Here is a 13,087-nt window from a genome sequence, read left to right on the forward strand (position 1 = left end):
CCAAAAAGAGAACTTAGTTCATGAGAACTTTCACCCCCTTGTTAGTGCCTGCTAGAGAGGTGGTACTATACCGGGGAGAAAAAAGTACCAATTTCTGATTGGCTGGGCGAATTGCAAACCACGCCCCGTAAAAAAACTCTGTAAAGTTTTGTGAAGCCGCCATTGTATTTGCTGGCATTAGCATTAGCATTAGACCCGTGCACCAACGGAGAGAGACTAACTTATGGCAACACAAAAGAAAAACATGGGAGCGGTGGAGATGAGGAGGTGACTGCGTTCTGGCCATTTACTCGGAAGGCTTCAGTAGAAGCTGCTGGGAGTCCCAGCAGCTTCTACTGAAGCCAGTCCCCAACTCCGGGGACTTCCAGCTGGGGACTTCGGGTGGCAGTATACGCCGTGAAGTTGTTTGCGGCCTGCCAGTAAACCCAAAGCAGAAGAAGTGATGTCACCGACTTCATTTACGTAGTCTTCCCTCAGGGAATTTAATCCGGTGTGAACGCGATCAGGTCTTAGTTCCATGGGGGTACTAAGTGCTGGGAACTAAGTACGGCAAAGTACTTGGTGTGAAAGCGGCTCTTGATGCTAAAATATGTATTTAAAAAACAAAACATCCATGAACAAAACAGAATTCATGATAGACCAAAGTCCCCTCCTGACAGAAACTCAAAACGTTGTGTAAGTTCAACATGGTGGAGAAATAAAGAGGAAAAGGGAGGGCTGGACTGGCTTCAACATACAGAAACAATACAGGTGCAAATGCAGACATCACTATGGGGTTAAAGAGAAACAAAAACCAACAGCAAACCGGTGGGTTAGTAATTAGGGAGGGGTGCAGCACGGCAAAAGAGGAAGGGGTGCAGAGAGATGAATGGAGGATGGAGAAACGGAAGGAAAACTAAAAAGGTGTTTGAGAGGGAAAGGGGTGATGGTAGTAAGCTGACAATTCACAAGCTGTACCTACCAGGAGAGGGTTATTTTTCTACTGTCATCACTTAAACCTAGTGAGGAAAAATTTAAAGAATAGCTGACAAAGGATGCCAAAGTGACCGGAGGTGAAGCAACATCAATGAATAGGAGAAACACAAAAAAAGCCAAAAAAACCAGCAGAATACAGAATGTCAAAGACGCCTTTTTTGGATTTGAAAGGAAGCAGAAGTCATGCTTGTTGTATCGTGAAGTAAACTGCAGGAAGTGTGCTTTTAATATATTATGGATCTGGACATTTTGCACTTTTTATTTGTTATTATGTGCAATGCTTTGTTGCAACAAACAACCGAAATGGGATTAATAAAGTTCATTTCATCTCGTTTTAACCCTTAGATGCACGAGTGACTGGACCCTACACTCTTCCATAAGTGGGTCAAAAAAGACCCGTAATAGAATAATGTGTTATTATGCCATTTTTGTTAAGAAAAAAAAAATCACTTTTATAATATTTAGTCTTGGTTAATTTTTCACTATTTATAAAAAAAATTGTAACGTTTTGAACATATTGTCCCAAAGATCTCCGCTATTCTGAGACCCTCACAATATTCCAGTCCCTTTCCTCATCTCNACTCTGTAAAGTTTTGTGAAGCCGCCATTGTATTTGCTGGCATTAGCATTATTAGCATTAGCATTAGCCCAGCGCACCAACGGAGAGAAAATAATTTATGGCAACACAAAAAAAAACATGGGAGCGGTGGAGATGAGGAGGTGTCGGCGTTCTGGCGATTTACTCGGAAGGCTTCAGTAGAAGCTGCTGGGAGTCCCAGCAGCTTCTACTGAAGCCAGTCCCCAACTCCGGGGACTTCCGGCCGGGGACTTCGGGTGGCAGTATANACATTGGAGCGGTGGAGATGAGGAGGTGTCAGCGTTCTGGCGATTTACTCGGAAGGCTTCAGTAGAAGCTGCTGGGAGTCCCAGCAGCTGGGAGTCCCAGCAGCTTCTACTGAAGCCAGTCCCCAACTCCGGGGACTTCCGGCCGGGGACTTCGGGTGGCAGTATACGCCATGAAGTTGTTTGTGGCCTGCCAGTGAACCCAAAGCAGAAGAAGAAGAAGTGACGTCAGCGACTTCATTTGCGTAATCTTCCCTCAGGGAACTTATTCCGGTGTGAACGCGATCTGCTCTTAGTTCCATGGGGGTACTAAGTGCTGGCACTAAGTACGGCAAAGTACTTGGTGTGAAAGCGGCTATTGGTTGTTGAAATTAATAGATGAAAGGGAATTATTTCCAGCATTGTTTTATTGATAAAAATATACATGGAACTGGACACAAAATGGTTAAAAAGTTAGCATTTTCTATATATTTTTTTTATAGTTTAACTCTCGTCCAACTAAGTATAATATTTATTTTTTTCTTTTGCAGTTCTTTGTAAAAATCGACATCACGATGACGATCAAAAACATCATACACATGAACATGCTCACGCTACTAAAACAAACGTACTGTATGTATAGGAAAATCGAAAAAATTGTCTTTTTGTGATTACCATCTTAAAAGTACCCACATGTGCATTTTAAATTAGTGTTTGTCTAATGAGAGTGTCCAAAACACAACATATGACTCACTTATTGTACGCTAACAAAGCAACAGCTATGCTTTCTTTACAGACTGTGTTTAACATTTCTACAAGGTGACCCACGCTCATCTCCTTTCATGTTGACAGCAATGTGGATTAAAGTCGAAATAAGTCAAGAAAAGAGGACAGACAAAACTGGAGCACAGGAGGACGTTTTTAGGCCAAACCCCCGAGCTTTGCACCTGTTCCCTCTACCCCCCCTCTCTTCTTCTACCTTTACCTCACAACTACACTTCATACTCTGTCTTTGAATCGACTTGTCACTCTCACCTCTTTCCATCCAAGTAGAAGTACAGATACTCGTGTTTAAAAATACTCTGGTGAAAGTAGAAGTACTGACTAAACTTCTTTCCTCAAGTCAAAGTAAAGAGGCTTTGAAATGTACTTCAGTAAAAAGTACCCATAACTAGCAGCTGTTTTAAAGAGTACCTGACCTCCCTTTATATTAATAGAACAATAATGTCATTGTTAGCTTATGAATGTTTCCATGCTGAACAACGGCAACATGACAACGTTTTCATTGGTCCCTCTTCTTGAGAGAAGACCAGGAAATGATGGATACACGGATCGTGTTCAAATCAATAGGCACGCAATGACTCTAAATAATAATGATCACGCCACCAAACACACATTCAGACTAAAGGAACCAGCCTGTTTGGAAAATGTAAGAAGTAGAAAGTACAGGTATTTTTGTTCAACATGTAAGAAGTAGAAAGTATTTGTACTCCACTACTTCCCACCTCTGTTAACGGGTGAGAATCTGGCTCAGATTGTGTTCGATTGCCGTTTCTGGGGTTATGAACGTGCTCCATGTCGTTTTCTTTGGCCACGTACCTCTGCAAACTTGGACTCCAGTTCTGAGTTGCGTTCTTCCACTTGCTTCAGGGACTTTCTCATGTGTTCATACATTTTGTGTGCGTGCTCAGCTCTCTGCCTCTCGTTCAGCTCCTTCATCTCCAGAGTGGTGATGCGCCGGGCGGCTGATACCATCTCTTTGTTGGCAAACGCCTTGTTTGCCTTATCCATGCTCGTTTCACCTCCTGGCGTTAGGGTGAAAACAAAATTAAGGGTGAGAATCTGATTTAATGTTGGAATCCACAAACTCCATAACCCTACAAACTAGATTAACTCTCTGGTTTTAAGTTTTGCATAAAACGATAAGATATAGATTTCACACTAATTTCCTCTCTCTTTGGGACTGTTTTTTGCCAGATGTCCTGGTTTGAACTAGGTTGAACCAGGGTTAGAACAAATCTATGTCCATAACTATTCTTATATTGGTATTGACAAACAAGATAAACTGTCAGGTTAAATCATCGGTTAAGGTTTTGCATAAAAGCGATACAATTTGAATTGAACTGAAATGGTTTCATACTAATTTCCTCTCTCTTTGGGACTGTTTTTTCCAGATGTCCAAATCTATGGCCATACCAACTCTAAGCAGATCATTGGCCAACATTTATACTACTCACAGTGACATTAATCTCATAACATTTTTGTTTATTAAGATAGGCATGTGTCGACACTGCTAGCCATAGATTACATCATATGAAGCAATCAAAATAAGGGTAGCAGGTAAAGTGTGATAATCATCTACATACCACAATGTAGAGACGTAAACAACCGCACGTTAGCCCGAGGCTGTGTCTCGTGGTATTACCGCATCCCAAAGTTTATTAAGAAAGTGTTTTCCTATAATGGCACCAGTTGAATGAAATCATGTTGATTTATGCTGTGTTGATATAAATGTAATCATAACCTACTTGTTGTGAGTCACAGAACACAGTAGATACTTTGAAGACTGGTTTTATAACACATTAATAAACAGTCGTCAGTTCAATCCGTTTCATAAGGCTTTTTCATAGTAGAAAACAACAGAACTAATAACATTCAGGCATATCCTATGAAAACTATTCTGTGGGAAGCAACGATGTACATTTGTACAAAGTCAGAAAATTCAATTAGTTTCTGACTTTAAAGTTAGAACTGTGACGACCCCTGCTTTAATCTCTCCTGTTGTGTGTGTATGGCCCTTTAATGATCTCCCTTTGTCAGTGTCAGCCTTGATTGATGACACCTGGCCGCCGGTACAGGAGGAGTGAAAGGCACGAGCCAGAGGGTGTTTCTCAGGCCGTTTCTCAATCTCGAGGATTCTGGCTTCCAAGCCAATATTTCAAGGATGCTACGTCATCGAGTGCCGCCGAAGTACTGTTCCAATATCCAGCATACTTGGAATTCCACCGAGGCCGCGTCCTTGGTTTGGGGGAAATTTCAAGGATGCACATGGGTAGACTTTGCGTCCTTAAAATCCCCACAATGCTTTATGCACGGACCAATTTCAAAAACCCTTGCGGAGAATGGCTGAACCGACGCAGCACACATTTAAATGTAAGTATGTAGTAGCGTAGAACATGTGTTGGTAAATATGTTACATTCGTCATCACCAAAAATGTGTTCCGTGAAAGTAAAGCAAGTTCATAATTAGATAGACATCGTGAGGTATTTATTTTCGGTACAGTTTATGTTGAAACCATTAGAGAGAGTGGCACACTTGTTAGCCTGTTCCATTCTTCTTCGTTTTCCGAAGCCGTGGCTTGGAAGCATACTTGCTTAGTATTTGAAGGAAGTGACTTGGAAGTACGTGACTACCAAGCCAGCATCCTCGAGATTGAGAAACGGCCTCAATGTCGAGGAAGGCTGCTCCAGAGCCACTATTGCAAGGATACCACGTCATCGAGTGCCGACGAAGGACTGTTCCAATGTCCCAGCATACTTCAATTTCGAAGGCGGCGTGCTCCGTTGGGGAAAAATTTCGAGGCTGCACAATGTGTAGACTCCGCGGTCCCCTTAAAATCCCCCACAATGCTTTGCGCACGGACCAATTTCCCAAATCTTAGGCGAATCGCGCTCCATTTAAGGTGGGGGCTTCCTCATATGACGCACACCTCTCACACCTGTTTGCCTGTTTTCACCAATCTTCGTTTTCCGAGGCTAGAGGGGAATTCTTGGCCTCGCTTCTGAGCAACTGACTCGAGGTACATTGCTACCCAAGCAGCGTCCTCGACATTGAGAAAACAACCAGTCGTTCGCTCTCTCTGTTTGAGGGTTCGTTTGGAAAAAAGAGCACCCCCATCTACCTGACTTATGCTTTTTGTTTCCTTCTCTTAAGTTTGGATTCAACACCTCGCACCACCCTATGTTCAACACACCCACATCCATAAACTACTGATCTTACTGATAAAATCCCATTGTGGTAGCTCTTTTAGTTTTAGTTAGTTATTATAATAAAATAAGCGTTCCTTTTAAACCGTGTCTTGTCCCCAACGCTACTTTTGTTATGGCCAGATCCAGGCCAACAAAAAGACGAACAAAAGAAAAAAAATCCACATTTGGTCAGATCTAAAAAAAAGGTCATATACTATAAGGTCGTAAATCCTTTTTCATATTACATTTTAATGTTGACGTTCTTAAACTTTACTTTGAGTATTTTCCATTTGAAGCTACTTCTACTTCATCTACACTACAAATAACACCCCTAACTACTTATCTTAATATGATGATTTAGAATCTATTATTTTGGATTAAGATACCCAGCAGTGATAAAGCTAAACCCGCTTTAACCGACTGTCCCCCCCCCCATATAAAAGGTGAAACAACTAATTATAATTCTGTAATTTATACCACATTATCAGAAAATTTACTTTTTTCGTTTTGATACTAAATGTATTTTGAGGCCCTAATAATAGAATATAATAATATTTCAAAATAATAATATATCAAATAAGAATGACTTAGTTAATTACAGAGTAAATTGTCACTGTTTTGTAATTGGCCACATGTTCTAAAAGTGATATTTTCTCAGAGCTCTGACTTTTAATCTAAATTTTTCCCAAAAACTTTTGGGGGTCCAAAGAAAAAAAATTCAATCCTTTTTCCTCTTCATTAAAGGTAGGGTAGGTAAAGAAATGGGGAAAACCAGCTCGATTGCGCTAGAAATTTGAAAGTACCCAACCGAAAATATCTGCCCCTTCCTTCAGATTACCTTACAGACCCCTCTCCAACCACAACACGAACGCGCACATGACCAATGGGCACGAGATAAGTTTGTGCACAGCTGGAAGGCTGACAGGCAGGTAGGCCATCCAGTTACTTTAGCCGGGCCGGCTCAGATGATGTCGTTCTTTTTACAGCGCCAACGGCCTTCTACAGATGACATTTTTTTAATGTATTTATTTCAAAGCATTTAAGATATTCCATGCTATCGGGATGTAAGAGCATTCGCATGGAATATAACAAAGTGTTTCTGAAGTGAACTACATTACCCCACCTTTTAAGATCCTGAGTACTGCTTCCACTCTCTCCATTGTTTACCTGTTGTATTGACCCGTCCCATGCTTGTTCTAAAGTGTTCAGGTCTCCTCGTGATCTCCAAGTTCTTGTCATGGCTTGAGAATCGCTCCCGAAAAGACTCATTCTCACCCTGAGAGAAAAATAATACTGCCATGTTGAGTCGATGCTAGACATTAAGGTCCCTATTATACTGGTTTTTCATCAATAATATATAGGTCTCAGATATATGACAAAGCATGTTCTGAAGTTTTGGCTCCCAAACACCAAAACAGATTCATTGTAGCAAATTACCCATAATCCCCTCGTTTCAGCCCTGTTTCCTAAAGTGGCTGATTCTCTGTCTGTTACTTTAGATGAAAATAGGAGCCCCTCCCACGCCCCTCTGAGAGACATTTTGTTACAAGAACTCATGGTGCTCTAGGAGGAGATTCAGGTGATAGGGGAGGGGGGGTTACCTTGGTTGTTGATTGGCTAATGGATACACAAGCCAGAACATCAGTTAACATCATAAAGTGGCCAAAATCTGATCAGCGTCATTTTCAGACAGGTTTTTATATGAAATGGATCAGGACAAAAAGAGAGAGAATCTTTGTTCTGAAACTTTCAGAGTCTCTTCCACAGAGGGGACACATGTTGATGTAAAGAGACATGAAGAAAGGGGACACATGTTGGATTGAAGAAGAGACATGAAGAAGAGGGGACACATGTTGATGTAGAAGAGACACTGAAAGAAGAGGGGACAATGTTGATGTAGGAAGAGACATGAAGAAGGGGACACATGTTGATGTAGAAGAGACATGAAAGGAAAGGGGACCACATGTAGATGTAAGAAGAGACATGAAATATAGGTGTATTTGCATAATAGGTGACCTTTAACAATAACAAGCTGTAATACTGGAAAGAAACGTTTGAGTGTTTATTACCTGCAAATGTTCCATGTTGCTGGTTCTCTGAATGAGGCGCTGTTCTCTCTGCAGCCTCTCTGAATTTGAAACCGTTAGCTCCTGTACTGCTGTTGGCCTTCTCCAGCTCCGATGAGAGCACACCTGTCATCCAAGGCCTTTTGTAACTGCTGCCTATCTTATAAGCAGCCATTTCCTGGAAATAAAACGAAGAGCTGTTAAAGAGATTGTACGTTTGTTATAACACAAATATGCACTTTTATTTGGGAATTTTTAAAGGTGCAGAATAGATAGATGATGATAAGTATTGATGCCGCCTGCGAGGCAACGATGTTACTCTTTGTGAATCCTTTGCTTTTATTCTTTTTTATTCAATAATGGGTAATTTAATTTCGTCTGAATGGTGTATTTATTTTTAAATGGTATCGGAGTGCTGCGACCGTTCTATATTTTTGGTACCATGAATGCACTTTAGATAATAAATATAAATAATATATACCATTAAGTTTTTTGTTGTTGATGAAAGGGTAACAGGTTATAGCATCAATACATGATCATTACTAACTAGAAGTATACCCATGACACTTCTTGCCAGTTGTTTACTAACAATTAAAAACAAACGATTGTTGTATTACATGTTTCTGAAATTTGACGTTTGAATATGCAAATAAGGGCTTCCTATTTTTATATATATTCTCTTCATTTTCGGGACAGAATCTGAACTTTGATGAAAAGGGGAATTTGGGATATCTATGTTTTAAAACTACGTAAATCAAGTATACTGTCAACTGCCATAAAAACTCCATGAATTAGGAACAAAAATTTCAATAAATCAGGCAATGAATGATATGATGAACAAGTATACACACATGTAGCTTCTAAGCGTCTTGAGTTTCTAGAAAGCGGGCTATACAAGTATCATGTATTATTATTAAGTGGCTAAATCATGGAACAAAGTCAGCTGTGAGAATCAGCGTTTAAAAGGTCTGAGTCATAATACTTTCAGACATCTTGACCTGTACGTATACAACACGACTCTTTCCCTATAGGGGGGGGGGGGGCTGCTAATAGCTGGTTTTATTTCTATTTCTATTTTGAGATCTTTCTATTTTACCGGAATCCTTTATTTGCTACTGCTTTGAATGTTATTATGTGCAATGAATCGCCTTGTTTGTTTTAAAGCTGCTGCAACAAAAACAATTTCCAAATGGGATTATAAAGTACATCTTATCTTATCCTATTCCTATTGATTACTTCCATTAAGACAAAGTTTGTGTTCTTAGTTTTCTGAGACCATGTTCTAATGCTAACATTTTTGGTTTAAAAGAATCCACCGACTCAAATGAACAGTGGCACTAGAAATAAGAAACAGCCGAACTGCAACCGTTTCCAGGTGTTTCTTTTAACCTGGTATGCGGAAGAATACATATTATAAAGAATAATAGCCGTATCTTTCAGTGCATAGAAAAACAAATCTTTTCTCTCCCGTTGTGTCTCCGGCCAAAAAAAATATAGTAACGTTGGCAATTGGGTGAAATCGTCCAATATTCTCTCCATGTTTGCCATCATAGTCTTCATGTATCTTAATACTTTATGTGTCACACTAGTTTGGGAGTACAGATACGACATACAATGTTCCTGCTGAAAACCTTTTTTCTACATCTGGTCAGAATGGCAAAAAGTACACTCCATTCGCCTTTACTCCAAGGTTATTCACAGTGGACCAATAACTCTCTTAAAGGTGGGTAAGGTAAGTTTGAGAAACCGCCTCGAGAATACACTTTTTGTGTTATAGTTAACATGGAATGCTCTTAACATCCCGATAGGGCAATGAATAACATTAAATGCTTTTGAAACAATAAATCCATAAAAAATGTCATCCGTGGAAGCCCGTCAAGGGCTGTAATCAAAGCAACACCAACGCTCCATCTGAGCTGGCCCGGTAAAGTAATCTGGAATGGCTCTGCCTGTCCCTGTCCAGCTCTTCCCACTGTGCACAAACCTATCTCGCTGCCCTCCCGTTTTGGTCCATGTGCGGCGTTCGTGGTTGGAGGTAGGGGGCCTCCGTGAGGAAGTGCAGATTTTCCAGCTGTGTATTTTTAATCTAGCGCACTCGAGCTGGTTCTCCAAAAAATTACCTACCCCACCTTTAAAGTAAAAGTAGCCCATAACTAGCAGCTGTTAAAGAGTAACCTGACCTCCCTTTTATATTAATAGAACAATAATGTCATTGTAGCCTAATGACAGTTTTCCTGCTGACAACGGCAACATGAACAACGTTTCATTGGTCCTCTCTTCTTTAGAGAAAGACAAGGAAATGATGGATACACGGTCGGTTCAAATGCCAATAGGCCGCAATGACTCAAAATAAAAAATGATCACGAGGCCCACCAACACACATTCAGACCTAAAAGGAACCAGCCCTGTTTGGAAAAATGGAGAAGTAGAAGTACGTTAATTCAAAAGTGTTCCAAAATGTAAGAAGTAGAAAAGTAACAGGATTTGAAGTTCAACATGTAAAGAAGTAGAAAGAGGCACGGTATTTTGTGTTCAAACCAGTAGAAGTAAAAAGTTGTCAGAAAAATAGTAGTGGAGTTAAAGTAACCGATGATACCAGAGAAATGTACTTAGGTAGGCAGTAACAAAGTATTTTGTAGCCCCTCTAATTCCCCTCCCTGTACCCTTGTATCTCTCGCAGGTAGCCCCATCCTCCTTGGGTGACGGAGGCCTGCAATGTTGCCTGCTGTCGTCCTTCATTCTTGCCGTTACTCGCTGCGAAGGTGCTGCTCTTGCTCGCAGCAGCGTGGTGTAGCGCTCCGTTAGCTCTTCTGCGTTAAGCCTTCAGCAGCGTGGACTCTTCGCAAGCTTCGCTCAACTGTCCTCCTGATTTCCTCCCTGGGTCGCTTTTGAAGGGTGTCTAGCAGCTTTCCTGACAGGATGAATGAAAAGGGGGGGGAAACACCAGCAGTGAAGCAAGAGAGGAGAAATGGATTTAACAGTTTGACCATCAAAAGCAGATTTTATTTTACTATATAGGAAAAATAAGAACATTTCAGTGCCCTTTGTCCTGCATTTTTGTTCAAGTCAAATNAAATACTTATTTTACCGAGGAATTTACCAATTAATTCATTACAAATCCTACAATGTGATTTCCTGGATTCTTTCCCCCCATTCTGTCTCTCATAGTTGAGGTATACCTAGGATGAAAATTACAGGCCTCTCTCATCTTTTTAAGTGGGAGAACTTGCACAATTGGTGGCTGACTAGAATAGCATGATAGGTGACCTTTAAAGTAAACTGAATAATAGGAGATTTTGCTGTAAAATCAAGACTTGTAAGAGAAAAACCTTTAAGACACGTCTTTAAATGAATTCTGATTCATGCTAACATTTTAACCTGCACCCTCCTCTGTAAAGGTTGGTTTCTCCTCTATAAAAGTGGTGATACTGTCCTCACCTTGTATCCACTGTGGGGACTCCACGTGATGGTGACGGTGCGTTTGTGGCCCGTCTCCACGATGCCTTTGCTGAGCTCCACAGTGAAGCCTTGCTGCTGCAGAGACGCCACGTTCTCCCAGTGAAACTCACCACTCTGGGGGACAACAGAGAGTGAGTCAACACACACACACACACACACACACACACACACACACACACACACACACACACACACACACACACACACACACACACACACACACACACACACACACACACTAATAATATTTTAGTTTGAATGATGATCCTAAGAGAAACCCTGACTCTTATTAAGATAAGATGGACCTTCATTTTCCCGGTGTGGAAATTCAGGTGTCATAGCAGCAACAGCAACGAGGGTAAACATAGGACAGATATGAACTCATACAAGGATAATAATAATAATAATAGTAATAATAATAATAATAATAATAGATTAAATAAAGAAATGTGAGAATAAAAGTGTAGGAAAAATATGTGAAAGAAAAGTGACAGTTTAAGTTAAAGTTCTACATATATTCAGATACCTATAGTTATGGGATTATTCAATATATACATTCTCGTCATTTGGAAGTATGAGTCCCACTTTTACATAATTTTGAGAGTCGTCGTACAGACAGTGCAGGTTATTTGGATCGAGTGTTATGATGTTTTATGAACTCCCTCATGATGCACTGCAGTACACATGATGCAGCATTTAGCAGCATCAGTACCTTCTTGCTGGGCTGGGTGGAGCGGATGGAGCCCACCTGAAGCTCCCTCACAGCGGGGGTGATAGCCCCCCCGCTGTAGCCGGCCCTCAGGGTCACCAGCACAGGGATGGTGGGCTTCTCCATCACCTCTGACTCTGCTCCAAACAGACGACCAGAGGACAGTTAGGTCTATTTACAACCAATAATACGTACTTTCACCAGACCAGTGGCAAAAAACAACATTTTGGTTAGACTAAAATACCGTAACCACTATGGGGTGGAAATGAATCCAACTTTGTACCAATATTCAAGGTCCCCTGAGGATGACTTGGGGAGCCCCTGACTTTTCAAATAGTGCAGTTTTTAAGTCAAAAGTGTCCAATACTTTGTTTTAAATAGCTGCCAATTGAAGGACCTTCCCATCAGCCTCAGATGCACTTTGTGTTGATTGTAAGTTGGTTGACCTTACATTATATATGGCATCAGCATGTTAGTATTATCCGTATACTAGCATGCTATTCTTAGAGGGGCAAGAGCCCGCTCGTGAACTGTTAGCGCCAGAGCCTCGCTACGGGGAAACTGTGGCGCATAAGATGAGGCCCCCTGCGCAAGGCGATTCAGACAAACATAAATGGATGATGTATGCTTATGTTTTTAGAAAACAATAAAAGGGAGAATATAGTCTAGAAATGTGTGCAGTGTGGATGCACACATTTCTTTGTACACAGCTTTGTGCACACATGGCACATTCGGCCAGTGTGGACAAATGTTGCAGAAATAGCAGATGACAACATCTTCATAATTTGGTCACTTGCATAGACCCTCCAGAAAAACGCGTGCAAAAATCCTTGATTATGCGATTAAACATGCGGGGGTTTTATGTGATTTTATGCGGTGAAATTGCGGGAAGTTGCGAAATATGCTAAATATGCGGGGAAAAAGAATAACAATTTTTTAAAATATTGGGCTGTCTTATTTATTCTCTCTCACACACAACCAGCCACTAACGTTAAACCCCTTTACTATTCAATTAAACACATTCAATGTTTATTTATTGTAAAAGCAATTGGGCTATTTTAATCTCACACACACACACACACTCCCC

General features: G+C 40.8%; 1 protein-coding gene across 1 annotated transcript; it reads right to left on the bottom strand.

Moving 5' to 3' along the window:
• Window positions 1-3,357: 3,357 nt before the first annotated feature.
• LOC104950811 (centrosomal protein of 290 kDa-like) lies at window positions 3,358-8,006 on the bottom strand. The gene is made up of 3 exons (XM_010777388.1): window positions 7,836-8,006; window positions 6,934-7,042; window positions 3,358-3,602 (listed from the first exon to the last, which is right to left on the bottom strand). The coding sequence occupies exons 1-3, from the start codon at window positions 7,848-7,850 to the stop codon at window positions 3,358-3,360; spliced, it is 369 nt and encodes a 122-aa protein (XP_010775690.1). The 5' UTR covers window positions 7,851-8,006.
• Between the last annotated feature and the right edge of the window lie 5,081 nt (window positions 8,007-13,087).

This window comes from Notothenia coriiceps, unplaced genomic scaffold, assembly GCF_000735185.1.
Source record: "Notothenia coriiceps isolate Sejong01 unplaced genomic scaffold, NC01 NC01_scaffold00000339, whole genome shotgun sequence".
In the NCBI taxonomy this organism is placed as follows: domain Eukaryota; kingdom Metazoa; phylum Chordata; class Actinopteri; order Perciformes; family Nototheniidae; genus Notothenia; species Notothenia coriiceps.